This window comes from Pleurodeles waltl, chromosome 7 (assembly GCF_031143425.1).
Source record: "Pleurodeles waltl isolate 20211129_DDA chromosome 7, aPleWal1.hap1.20221129, whole genome shotgun sequence".
Lineage (NCBI taxonomy): Eukaryota > Metazoa > Chordata > Amphibia > Caudata > Salamandridae > Pleurodeles > Pleurodeles waltl.
In genome coordinates, this window is record NC_090446.1 from 1,335,758,396 (window position 1) to 1,335,772,423 (window position 14,028).

Sequence of the window (14,028 nt, forward strand, 5' to 3'; positions counted from 1 at the left end):
CAAGGAGCTACTCAGGCAGACTCCACGGTGTCTGAGACAACAGCCACCGCTCAGGTTATGGAAACAAGTTTCAGGCAGGTGGCGTGAGATAAACCCACTCGCTCTGGCCTCGAACATCAGTACTTTTATTTCCAGTGTCCCTTTATTAGTTTTCATACAAACAGTCAGTTAAGGCAGCAGGGGAAGTGAGGTTTGTCCATGGTTACACACCTTGCTTACAGTAGCGGCTGCTGCCAGGAAGAGGTGGGGGGTGGGGGGTAGTGCGCAGAGTGAGGGTACGGGGTGCAATAAAAAAATTAAATAAACATATCTGCTGTCTCCGTGTTCCGCCGCTCCAGCCTCCTCTCATCTTCCTCTTCCCGCCCCACCCAATCCCGACGCTTCTCTCATGCTGTTAGCAACACAAGAGAAGAGCTGGTAATTCGCCTGAGCAGGCAGAAATGCAGCTCAGTGAAGGAGTGGAACACTGCGCTTGGTCTCCACCCAGCTGTGCAACACAGCCGAGTAGAGAGTTCTAAGTGTGCATGTCAATTTGGCCGGCCTTAGACGGCCGGTTAAACTGACATGCACACTTGGAAGCGCACCACCACTTCTCCTTCACTTTTTGATGTAGAGGATGCTGGCCCTACTCAGCCCTACGAAAGTGTAAAAATAAAAGGATAAAGAATACTTTCATTATCCCTTTATTTTCCTGCTTTCAGCAATGGGGCGACGCTCCTACACCATAGCGGAGGGGCTGCCCCTGCTTGCTTACATTCTAATGCCAGAGTCCCCCTTTCATGATCATGCATCTAGCCACTCATATTGCGTAGTTGCAACCATATGTACAAGGTACAAATGTTTACTCATGAATGTTTACTCATGGTCTACAGATATTTGGCTGATATCAATTGGGAGATACAAGATGAGTACACCCAGACAAAAGAACAAAATCATATAAACATCGCTTTTCTTCCCTGTCGGGATAAGGTAACATTCAAACTGGTGGGCAGTCTCTGCACATTGATCAATGATTACGTTTCCCCATTGATGCAGATCTCATTTGTCTTTTTCAGCCATGTTCACTCCTGAAGGTCTTGCTTTATCCAGTGCGTGTTCCTCTCAGCTTGTGTGTTAAGTCACTATATCCAGGACTGAACACGAGGTGTGGCAGTATTTGTTGCTAGCAATGAGCAATTAAACCACCCTATGGTGGGGACCTCATTATCCCTCCCCTCCCTGCCATGTGTGCCTGAAGTCTAGATATTCCGGACAGTCTCAGGGAGGTTTGTAGTCCGTTTTGATGTTAGTGTAGGCAGAATAGTGTCCCATATGCTGCTTGTAGTCTAGCCCAAGCTTCACTCTCCGCTTTTGCCCACCTGCGGAGATCGTGTAGCCACCTTCACACCCATGGTGGGGCTGGTGACTTCCACGCCATTGCTATTTGCCTCTTAGCTAAAGCATCTGCTAGGGCTGTAAATTTCTTAATATATTTAGGGGGTTATTACAACTTTGGAGGAGGTGTTAATCCGTCCCAAAAGTGACAGTAAAGTGACGGATATACCACCAGCCGTATAACGAGTTCCATAGGATATAATGGACTCGTAATACGGCTGGTGGTATATCCGTCACTTTACCGTCACTTTTGGGACGGATTAACACCTCCTCCAAAGTTGTAATAACCCCCTTAGTCTTTTTAGTGAGTGGTAATAGTCTTAGTAGTTACTGTGCAGGATGCCTTGTGAGTGGTTTACTCGTGAGTTCAGCCACAGTCGCCACTATCACCTCCCAGTAATGTGTGATCCCTGGGAGGGACCAAACCAAGTGCTGAAAGTCTGGGTCCTGTGAGTCGCATCTGGGTCACTTCGGCACCACGTCCAGAAACATATGACCAATTTGAACTGGGGTAATGTACACCTAATGTAAGAAATTAAACTGGGTGTACTCAAGTTTTGGATACCTAGACACTGTTTCAACATTTTCCAATGTGGTCATCCATTGTCTGTCTGTCAGTGCCTACCCTATAGTCCTTTATTTGTGTTACATGTCAGCCATTGATGGGTGTATGGTAGCCAGGGTAGCATTTGCAGTGTCTACTCAATTCACAGGTTTGCTATGGTCGGCTCACCAGAGATCCATCTCTGAGATTAGGGCATCAAATTTAGGCTTGAATGTTGTTTTGAAGTCCTTGATGGCCTGCAGGAGGACATTGTGCTTGCCTGTATGGGTCTGCAGCATATGCTCCACAATGCCATCCAATAATATATGGATTGGGCTGGTGAACCGAGTTAATGACCCTAAATCTTGGATATTGCTCCCCTTCGAGTGCTTTAGCTTCACCATGGTTTACACTTCACACTGTAATAGGATTATCCCCTCCAGGTCTGCCTGTAGATGCCCAGGCTTCCACGTCTCTGTGAACAGGCTCCCACCACCAAATACAGGGTGGAGGCTGTCTTTACCTGCGCTACCTGGTGCTGACCGGGGCTGTGTGGAGTCTGCGGTGTGGTGCCCTCACTGTATCCCACATTTTTCCATTGGTGCCACTGCGTATAGCCCATCTTGATGGGGTAGGATCTCTGCATGGTGTCACAAGGGGGTAACAGGAATGAGGCACTCCCTCCCACATTTTGGTGCCACAGAGTCTGTCTGCAGACTCTTGTGCAACTCAGTCCGCCGGCTGACTAGGGCCCCTCCTCTCACCTTGAGTGTGGCCCACACACTGCAGGCTTCCGTTGTCACGGGCCACTACTCTGTTGATGTGTGGTCGTTGAAAACTTCTTCAGGGCTATGAGGTGGTGGCTCATGCAGTGGCTGGGTGAGAATGGGCACTGGTTTAGTTGATAATGTGGACACAGGCCCACTCAGCGTCTTGCCTCTGCGCCTAGCTACTTTGCTGCGGAGCACACTAGCCCACCCCTTGGCACCAATGCAGGCTCGTTTGTGCAATGGAGTCTGTGTGCAGCACAGGCTGCGCTCCCTCCAGATGGGAGCAGTGCCCAATTGTGCTCATCGGGTCTCCTCTGATCTACTGCATCTTCAGGAGGGAGGTACCTTACAATATTTGGTCAGGGGAGGACCAACCATATCCAATCAGGATGTATAATTCACAAGCCAGAAGCAGGAGCTTGCTATTATGTCACTAGCCTGGTCACCATCTTGAAAACGCCCCCTCGGACATCAGTACTTTATTAATATAGACGATGAAAGATAGCCCTATATGAATTATGAAGTACCTGCCATAGCAGCATTGAGCTGCCCTGCCTCATGTAACATGTGGCAGCTCCATCTCTTCATGAACGGCCTTGTTACTAGATACCTTTTCATTCTAATGGACAGGCGACAGTGGTTACCGGCCAATCGGAATTATGAGATTTGCAGGAACCCTGAGGATCTGCTTACTTACACCCAGAGATCTCAGATGCTGAACGCAGCTGAAATGATAAATCTTGTAGTGGAAGTCCAGGGGAAAATGAGGTAATACCAGAGGAATCGGACTTGGAATTACTAATTTTCTTTCTGCACATTGATCTTACTATAATTATTATGCTTGCACCTGCCAATGCCAGGTCATTGTGAACTCCACATTTGAGATCCGATGTACAAAACCATTTTGCAATCGTAAAATGTGTGATTCTCAAAACTACAGTGTTTGTGACCTCAAAGTGTATTTTTGATATTTGTGAATTGCACTATTAAAGTTGGAAAATCAACTCCGACTCAGAAACTGGATTTACCAACCAATATGGAATTACGATTAGGCAGGGGCATGAAAGGGAAGCTTCTTCTGAATTGCGATTTGCTATTGTATGTATCAATTGTTTTCACTGCCTGTTCCCCACAATGTTTTCCCAAAAAAGCAACGTTTTTTAAAAAATAAAGTACCAGATCTTTTAAGGAACATTGGCTAATTTTCGAAAACATTTTTCCCACTTTGGAATGCAAACACAAGGATGGTGGTAAACTGATCCTTGAAGGACACCATCCTCGTGTTTGTAGTCAATCACAGAATGGTGTAATTAGCAACCTCATTTGAATTCATTTGACAAGTTGTTCGGCGACCCCTCTACAACTGGACATTATTGAGATCTGACATATGCGTACACAAAATGAATGACTTGTCGCGGAAAGTCAGTGAATAATTTGCAGTCGCTTTTTGCAGCCAGTCTTTTGATCGCGTGCCCATAGTACCGTGAAAGTTTCATAAAAGTACAATATGTTACTTTCTTTAAATGTTTCTTCTATCGACATTAGCCAATTCCCAAAATAGCATGCTAATGTTTCTAAAATATATTTATATCTGCTATCCGGGCTATTATGTATACTGAGTTAAGGAACCATATTTATTTTGGTTACTTTGTATAAGAGGGCATTTACTTCATGGATGTTATTTCATGACTTGCATTGAGGCTTAATTGTGAATACATGAAAATAAGAACTCTCCTCATCCTGAAGAATTCATGTCTCAGCCCTACCTCCCAATCCGACAGGGGGCAGCAAAGGGGCTTTGTACCTTAAAGAAAGCAAGGACAATGCCACCGTCCAATCAGGGGTTAGTAACAGATAGCAGAAGGGCCTCTCACACTTGCGGCACTAGTGATAGCTAGGCCCCTGCAATGTGGTTATACTAGGTCCCTGAACCGTGTTTCCAGCAATTTGAGGTGCAGAGAAGAGAGAGAATGTGAGACAGAGAAAGACAGAGTGATACAACGAGGGCATGTGTGTGTGTGTGTGTGTGTGTGTGTGTGGTTGTGCCGTAAATACATTTTCCTATTATCCAAGCCCTCAAAAGATGAGTGTGATTGGACGAGGACTGTGGAAATCATTAGTGCACTGTGGACTGAGCAGATTGTGGTTTATTTCCAGATATTGTACGTCTGGCAATGGGGCATAACTCATTTTGCAGAATTACTACTGATCTTATTCAGTTTTCAGGTCAGCTTGAAGATGCTCAACAAAATTTAATTTGGGCGTTTCTGAGACGAGTTGGGCAAGAGTAAATGAATATATTTTGTAATATCCGACATAATACATTCATAATCACCTTTATGTGTTTATATTTGACTGAAGTCAATGTTATGGTCGAGGCAGCCACTGTGATCAATAACCAGCATAAGAAACTCACCAGTCACTATCCAGTATGACTCATCTCCAGACAACACGAAACACAACCAAATACAATGTAACAATGTTAGTAGGCAACTTGACTCTGATAAACCAGCACCTCTGAACGGAAAGGGTGGCCGGATTCTGAAAGTAGTACTATACAAATGGTGGTAGGTGCATATAGATGGCATAACAAAAAACAAAAGGTTAGCAAGCACTGGCTACTTAGGGTTTCAAAGCAGAACTAGTTTCACCACACTGCTAGTCAATGCACCTCTCACTAACTCTGAAAGGTGGAGATGAAAATCTGGTAAGACTTAAAACCCACTTCACTTGATCATTACCCCCTTGATAAGGCTGCATCAGGTGTCAGCTACTGCATTTGTACTCAGTGTTGGCACCTGATGTGACTGGTGGATCAAGAGTTCAAACCTTGGTCATCTCAGCTTTTCATCTTCATGGAGAGATAACATGAGTACAATTAAAATGAATAAGGTCAACACCTGTTACTTATTGCGCGTAGAAGAGAACATTCTGGTACTGAGTTCCATATGAAACACATGTTACTATTTGTGGCGCTGGTGCACTCACGCTTTGGTGGCCTCGTTCTCTCCATAGTGCCAACCGTCCCTGGCCTCCGGCACTAGCAGCAGGATGACGTCATTCTCCTGGAAGTTGAGAAGGGTGCTGTTCTCACCAGCAGAGTGAGAGAAGATGGCCTGGACCCGCCGCCGTTCCACGCGAGGGGGCAGAACTGATAGAGGACTGATCCGTGGTAAGGTCTTGTTTTCAACTGTACAGGAAGAAGGAGGCGGGGAAAGGGTTACATTTCTATTTAATGTTTAATGTATGATCAATACCTGCAGGGCTTTAAGTGGCATGAAGAAATGTGGGGGTTCTTCAAAAGGGATGTGGCCTATATAATCAAGGGCATGGCTTAACCATATAAACAACATTTCTGTGATTCCTATAGTGTGCCACACAACTGGTATTTTTGTTTTTCTCTGAGCTTACAACACAACAATTGAATCGCACCCAAAACCAGTCAGGACTATTGGCTTTGTCAATGATTGCTGGCTGTTTTAGGTAAATGGGTAGCAACGTGTAGCAAATAATATTGAAAATGTTTCAATTCTGAAATTGTGAGACTGTGAATTAAACATTACTGAGGCCTGTGAGAAGGGTAGTGGTATTCAGAGTGTCTCAATCACTCATGTTATCTTCGCATGTTAGCCATGTTATCCCTTTTTGTTTCCACATCTCCTCCATCTGCGTATCTTACACCTCACCTCTTTCCTCTTCATCACACTCTTTTCACTCTCACGTAAATACACCACTCGCATTTCCTTCTCTTCACCACCCCAAACACACAACACAACACACCCACCCACCTGTAGGCAGTGCATATTCTTTTAAATTTCATATTTTGACTTCTGTGTACCTCCTCCAGAGACATTTTGCACACATTCCAACTGAAATATGTGACCACTGCTGTGTGCGCTGTGCAGAAAGGCCAAGGACTGGACGACCATGTATTCCGAACATCTTTTTGACCGACTGGTAGGCACTGTTAAAAATTCTCACTGTTTTCAGTCTTAACCTTAGACCTCTCAGTTGTTGTCCCCTATAAACACATGGGGCCAGATTTATGAAGATCTAACACAATGCAATGCAGCAAGAAAATGTGCTGTGCTGCACTGCGTCACATGAGGAGGGCAGGAATGCACAATATATGGCACATTCCTGCTCTAGCCCGGTGCTGGCACACACAATGCAGGCCAGCGCTAGCGTAGGCACTGTTGTACCAGGGTGCAAAGCTGCCTGTGCTGTAGGCTAGATTGTTTTGTGCAGGAAGGAGCACCTTCCTGCTCAAAAAGAATCTTCAGAGACTTTTCCCTCAATCTATATGTGTTGCAGAATGCATCACAAGTAGAAAGAGACAAAAAGGAGGGGCAATGAAGTTATTCCTCTTTGTTGTGCCTCCACTGGGAAAGCCTACTTTTTGATGCATTTCCAGGTTTACTACTGGTACTAATCTGGGGATTTGACAAAGGCCATGGGTGGATGCATGGGAAAACCCATTCTCCGCCCATGAAATGCCATCCCGGAGCAGAGTAATGCAAGGCAGGGACTTGTGCTGTGTTCCATTACCCCAGATTTACTATGCCATGCAGAGCCATGCAAGATGTGTCTATGTGGCATGGTAAATCTCACTTAAGGCTTGTGTTGCCCTTGCATCACTCACCTTGTGTGACACAGGGGCAACACAATCATTTTGTAAATCTGGTCTATGGAGACAACCCATTTCAGAGTATGCACTATACAATATTATTATGCTACACAGAAAAAAAAAAACAGAAACACAACATCCTGGAAACTAACAATCTTGGGGAATGTAAGACTAAATAAAACATTTGAAATATAAACAAGAACTAAATCACTGACATATTTTGCGTTCACGATTTACATTAATTGTTCAGAAATCGATCAGTGTTAATGTTACTAACGTTAAGGATATGAATATTGGGCCTAGTAGAGATGTATTGCAATGCCCGTTTGTAATTATTACTTGTCTAAGACCCTGTGCACTTAAAGGCCGAGTACCTTTCTCAAACTTTTACTGAGACCCTTTGATCAGCAGCACTAAACTCTGTATCTTTTCTGTAGAAAAAAGGAAATTCCACGTCCTATTGCTTGCTGTTTTTCCTCTACATCTTACGGTATTGCCAAATACTCGCCACATGGTGGCGCTGTGCCACTGTCTGATATGAAAGGTCTCTAATCAGCCTATTCTGCTCCTTGATGAGGAGTCTCTGAATATGTCCTGGAATGGAGGGGTAAAGCAGTCAGCTTCAGGCGTGCGGGATATGGTTCCGCACTCTAGTAGCGTAGATGGAGCAAGGCTCCTTAAGTGCTTTTATATTTTTTTTACAAGATGCTCTTTCTTTCTTGTGTTTTGCTTGTTATTTCAGCCATCTGAAGGGATTGATTGCACACTAAGGCGCTGGCTTTATCTGAATTAAAGGTCCCTGACATCATAAATGGCCTGACTGTAGATACATTGTATCTCATGTGGTCCACCCTCCCCCTACTGCCCCCCCCCCCCTTGTCATCTACCAATGATCAGCACTGCTTGCACAAGCACTTCCAGTGAGCTCAAGGAATGTGATGCAGACAGAGAAGCAGTGAGTGAGAGAGCGGCTGGGAAGAACAGAGAAAGAAACATACAAAGAGACGGAGTGGAAGAGACAGGGTAGATAAAGTGTGCTTCACCACCTGGGTATATGATGGATTATTTTATTTACAAATGCATAGGTAGCTTAGCTATAAAAGCCAGCAAATGCTATGATGTATGGGATATAAGACGTTCGGACCTTAAGATCCATCAGCATTACCATTTCGGAATAAGCAGTTATAGTTAGGAATGAAACCTGAAAGACCATTGAGATTCACACGGTGTAGTTGGGTCCGAAATCCACAACTTGCAGAACAGCCATGCAAACCACAACTGGCACGCTCACAGCAACGCTCATGACCTTACTACTGATGTGATAGATGCTATTACAAATGTGGTAAGTAACCTTACATGTGAGATTCCTTATGAAATTGCCCCTATGTGTTGTTGTTTAAGGATGTTGTGCTTTTAGGTGTTGTTGTCTGTTGGTAGAAATCTGGGACCATATGCATTGCATTGTTTTAACTACCACACGTGAAGAAACAGCATGGCCTAAACCATACAGGCAGAATGGATTATCTATTCAGAGGGGCCATTCATTACCTATACCGAGGAAGGTTTGGGGCAGCATGGCCCTCTCCAGGTTTTGCATGTCTGGTGAGTCATGGCCCCTCAGTCCTCCACACAAAGATAAATAAATATAATAATACATGCTGCACGTCAGCATATACATTACATATTATATTTGTATGTATATATATATATATAATTATATATATATTCACTGAAAAAGCAGACATTAACGTGAGGTTATAATTATGAGTAGAAATAATATCTTAATTTACATTAAAAAAAACCTTTGAAATTCACTGAAGGAAACAAAGGTGAAAGGGACATTAACTTGGGTGAAAATGTCAGTTAAAACATACCTTTCTTAACAAACCCGCCATGCTGGCGCAGGGTTATCATCAATCCCGTCATGTCAGATGTCGCAGTGATGTTATCAATGATGTCATAAACATGCCATGAGTGATGTAAAATGTGAGGTAATTAGCAGTGCATGGCAAGGGCGTGAGTTATAAAGAGTGTGCGGAATAATCTCAAAACTAACTCTTTACAGTGGAAGAGACACAGATTGGTGTGCAAAATCCACAGAAATAACCTGACAGTGGCAAAGTAGTGTGTGTCAAATGTAAAGACCTGCCAATGAATACAACACAGAAAATGCAACCGCCTAGTGTGCGAAACACAGAAATTGATGACATGCCACATTGTGCTGTGTCAACTCTATAAACTGTGATATGAGGCTGCATCAGCCTTATGGGATTCAGACTCCACCAAGCAGCATTGTCAGCGGAGACAGGTGTGTAAAATGTGTGCACTACTGTGCAAGCTCATAAAATGCACTGTGAATTGCATCCTCAGTAAAGTGCCAGTCTGCGCTGTTGCAAATTCAAAAGTTAGGAGTGTGTGCTATGTCAAATTAATAAAATTCAATCAACTCTTGTTGCAACATGAAACTAGTCCTCTGCACCTAAAGTATACAATACCACAGTGAGCAATAGCAAATCTATAAACCTCTAGCCACTGATGTGCCATATGTACAATATACTATGTCAGAGCCACTGGAATTATGTGATTGTGCAGTCAAGGCAATTTTCGTATTATTATAGATTTGCCACATTTGTCACATAATCTGTCTTCTGCCGCATAATCTGCAGATTTTAACAACAAAAATTGTTTTCGCTCAAACGGTTCAAAAGATACTAAAAGTGCAGCAGCACATGTTGCAGCACAGTTGAAAGTCCTTTGCAAAGTTGGACTGGTCACCTTTGTGTTGCTTTTGCTATATTTAGGTGCTAAACTGGTACTAATGAGGTGCAACCAGGGCCCATACAGTGTTACCAATTAATCCTATTACAAAATGTGATGCATTATGTCGCATAATTTGTCTTTCCTTGCTGCATAATTTATTCAGTCCTGCCACATAATTTGGCCCTTTTCCGCCACATAATTCTATGGGCCCTGACTATGCTGAGGTGTTATACATGTTAGTATTTCATCACTTTCCCTGCTGGGTCAAATAAACACACATGTATCCCCTCATGCAAAGGTCTAAGTGCATAGCACAGCAGTGAATGACTGGGAAAATAACACATTGCTTGTCTTAAGGAGATTTCAGGCAGGTTTTGCAGAGGGGGACTATTTAAATCAGCAATGATTCTTCTTGAGCTCCGCCTGGCTGGAGATGGAAACGACTCTTGTGCTGTGGGCATCACATCTTTAAAGGTTCTTCAGAGAGCTATATAAATAGAAACAATGAAGCCCTGGAATGGTGAAAAATGCTTTACAACAAAACAACAAGGCTGTGTTGAATGATGTAATGCTTACCCAGGGTGGCTAGTCGATTCTCAGAGGCTGGTTTTCGAGGCATAGGAAGAGTGCAGGAGTACACATCACTGACTTTCAGCAACGGGGGTGTCAAGGAGGCGGGGAGAGCTGGTTGTGGAGGACACTGTACAGCTATAGGAGGAGGTGGCTCACTTGGAGCAGGTGGTCCCATGTCCTTGGATGGTCGCGGCCGGTGATGCCCTCCATTGGGCAGAGGAGGCACTTCTTGGACAGACATTCTCTGAAAGAAGTCAGAAAAAAGGCCTGCATGTTAGTATAACTGAAGTATGCAATCCATAACTTGCTTTTGAGTCCATTGTTCCTAATGGTGTGGCTCTATGAACACTGACTCTCAGACATAACCTTCAGGAAGTCTGATGAGGTCTCAGGCTCTTCGGAGAGAACTGATCAGTGACATCTGATCAATATAGCTGCAAACTGGTAAACAAAGCACTTACCACCCTAATATAACTAAACATAACCATTCTGCTATGATGCCGGAGAGTGAGTGAAGAGGAAGACCCTTGTTGCTCCACATTGGATCTACTAAGCTAAGATCCCAAAAATGATTTACGGATTAAACACTAAAGGTAAAAATGCTGGGGGACCAAAGTGCTGCCCGCGAGGCTATGGTCAGATCATCAGCTCACTCCACTCTCAGTTCCTGACACTAGTTTGGAAAACCAGATGAAGATCTGGAAATGCTGGACTGTAAAGATGCACATGTAACACATTATTTTCCAGAAGCTCTGCTCAATGAGAGAACAGATATTCAATAGAAATAAGTGTTGCCAGTTAGCAGAGCTAGAAGTCTGATGGATAACTCTTAGGCACGAGTTATAGTCCTTCTGTGACTCGATCAATCATGGACCAGTCCCTCCACTCTACTTCCAATGGCCACCAACCTCAGCTTCAATGCAAGGATGCATGTTCTTATCAATTGATTGAACAATCAATTGGCCAAACTAACATTCTAGATGTCATCACTGACACTGTGTCACCTAGATATGTCAACCTAGGCCTTTGTGTACAGAGCTGGAACTCCATAGTCAGCATTATGTTAATAGTAACAGTATATATTAAGCAGCTATAACAAGAGGGAAAGTAAGCTATCCCCTTGGCAATCACTAAAATACTACAGAAAAATCCATTGCCGCTGATCCTGTCATCCAAAAATGCCATATGTTTTCCAAAAATGTGTGCCAAATAGGATGTGTAGTTTTAAGCTATCATTTTTAGCAACATGAAGGGATGATGGATGGATTGCTGGAACTTTTCAAACACTCATCCCAGTTACAAATCTGGGTTTAATCCATCGTTCTTTTGCACGCCATGCCACCGCAGTTTGGACCCAGCCATATGCAAATCAGTCTTGACCCTGTGCCCCACGGGAACAGTCCAGCCTGAATTGCCAGGCCAGGTCCTCCCTGGACTGAAAACAAACAACCTGGGATGGGTTTCAGAGTATAACCCTTCATCATCCAGGCTTGTTTGAATCCAGAGACACAGTGAGCATGAGATCCACGTCTGGGCATACTCTTCCCACTTAGGACAACTTTAGCAACACAAAAGAGTGATGGCCGGAGTGCTGAAACTTTTCACAGTCACAGATCACCCACTCACAGATCTGGGTTTAATCCATCATTTTCTTACTCACCATACCACCCCTGTCTGGACCCACCCATATGCAAATCAGTACTGACCCTGTTCCCCATGGGAGCAGTCTGGTCCCGACTGCCAGGTAAGGTCCTCCCTGGACCGGAAACAAGCATCTTGGGATCCGGTTGTAGGGAATCACCCTTCATCATCCAGGCTACCTTGAATTAAGTGGCACAGTGAGCACAGGACCCACGTCTGGGTATACCCTTCTCATTTAGGGAAACTTTAGCAACACAAAAGGATGATAAACAGAGTGCTGGAACTTTTCAAACACTCACCCCAACTCACAGATTTGGGTTTAATCCATTGTTTCTTTGCTCATTGTGCCCCCCCACCAGTTTGGACCCAGCAATATGCAAATCAGTCTTGATCTTGTTCCCCATGCGAACAGTCAAGCCCCAACTGCCAGGCCAGGTCCTCCCTGGACCGGAAAAGTGCATCCTGGGACCAATTTGAGGATATCACCCTTTTCAACCAGACTAACTTGAATCCAGTGGCACAGTGAGTACAGGACCCACATCTTGGCATACCCTTCCCACGCAGGGCAACTTTAGCAACAAAACACTGATTTGCATATGGCTGGGACCAAACTGGGGTGGCATGGTGAACAAGCGAATAATGGATTAAACCGAGATCTGTGAGTAGGAGTGAATGTTTGAAAAGTTTCATCACTCTGCCATCACCCTTTTGTGCTGTTTAAGCTATCATTTGCCAGCAGGAACAAAAAATGAAATTACCCAGGAATCATGTCCCCTGGTTGCAAACATCATGATACCCTAGTCACACCATCAAGACAGCATCAACCAGGTACTGACTTGGCCACTGGTTCAGTTTTTACAGATAACAATTAAGGAAGAGACCTATTTACACCTACTAAGGAAGAGGCCTATTTACACATACTATCCTGAGATGCACCAACCAGGGTTGTGGCCAAGCAGCACTGGGTTCTTGATTTGTAGTGTACCGATAGCCCAAGATGCTTGTAGTTTATCCCTTTGAATAGCTATGTTGTAATGTCACTGGTCAGCCAAAGCCTAACCAGTCTCATTACATAATTGTAGGGTACAGCATTGCGATTTTCTTTGAGGGTTTCACTGTTCAGAGTGCACAAGCGCAGTGTTTTGTTCAAGCAGGATTGACTTACATGATTCAGTGATAGCCCACCACCACCAAGGAAAGGTGCCAGCTCTGGGGGGACCTCCAGTGGTTTAGTGCTGGGCACTGGCTCCGAGATAACTGGCACCACAGAGGAGTTGTTTGCAGTTTGCTTTACCAGTACCAAGGCTCTTTCTGGTAGTTTGGTTGGCTGCGTGCACGACTGTTGCCATACTGGTAGCTTGGCACTTAGGAGCTCCTTTACCTGGGAGGTAGAAAAAAGTCAGTAAGATGAAATCTGAAAGCACATAGCAGACACATTTCTGGGATTACGGCATTTAGGAACAGTGAGGGGAACAAGGGGGGTTGAAAACCAGCACATGCTAACCTTACAATGGTATAACAGCTGCCATAACGAGAAGTAATATCGTTTTATCACGGCCAATCTAGTCAATAGATAATTTTGCCTTGGTATCATAGAATAGCATGTGATGTTACTAGATACTTGAATAATGCAGCATTTGTTAATTACATGGCGTCCTGGAGCTTTGTGCAAACATCAGTATGCCGTTGTAATTTATCCTGCAGAGGTTCTATTTTCTCAATTACTCTGTTCCTTGGCT

The 14,028-nt window shown here is 44.1% G+C and overlaps 1 protein-coding gene across 3 annotated transcripts in view; it reads right to left on the minus strand.

The window, feature by feature from the left end:
- LOC138246262 (BAR/IMD domain-containing adapter protein 2-like) overlaps nucleotides 1-14,028 on the minus strand; it is a 284,522-nt gene that overhangs the window by 36,562 nt on the left and 233,932 nt on the right. For all 3 annotated transcript variants that reach the window (XM_069200687.1, XM_069200688.1, XM_069200689.1), the window contains 3 exons: nucleotides 13,455-13,670; nucleotides 10,652-10,892; nucleotides 5,677-5,878 (listed from right to left, as the gene is read on the minus strand). In XM_069200687.1, the coding sequence (XP_069056788.1) occupies nucleotides 5,677-5,878; nucleotides 10,652-10,892; nucleotides 13,455-13,670 (659 nt within the window). The remainder of the gene's footprint in view (nucleotides 1-5,676; nucleotides 5,879-10,651; nucleotides 10,893-13,454; nucleotides 13,671-14,028) is intronic.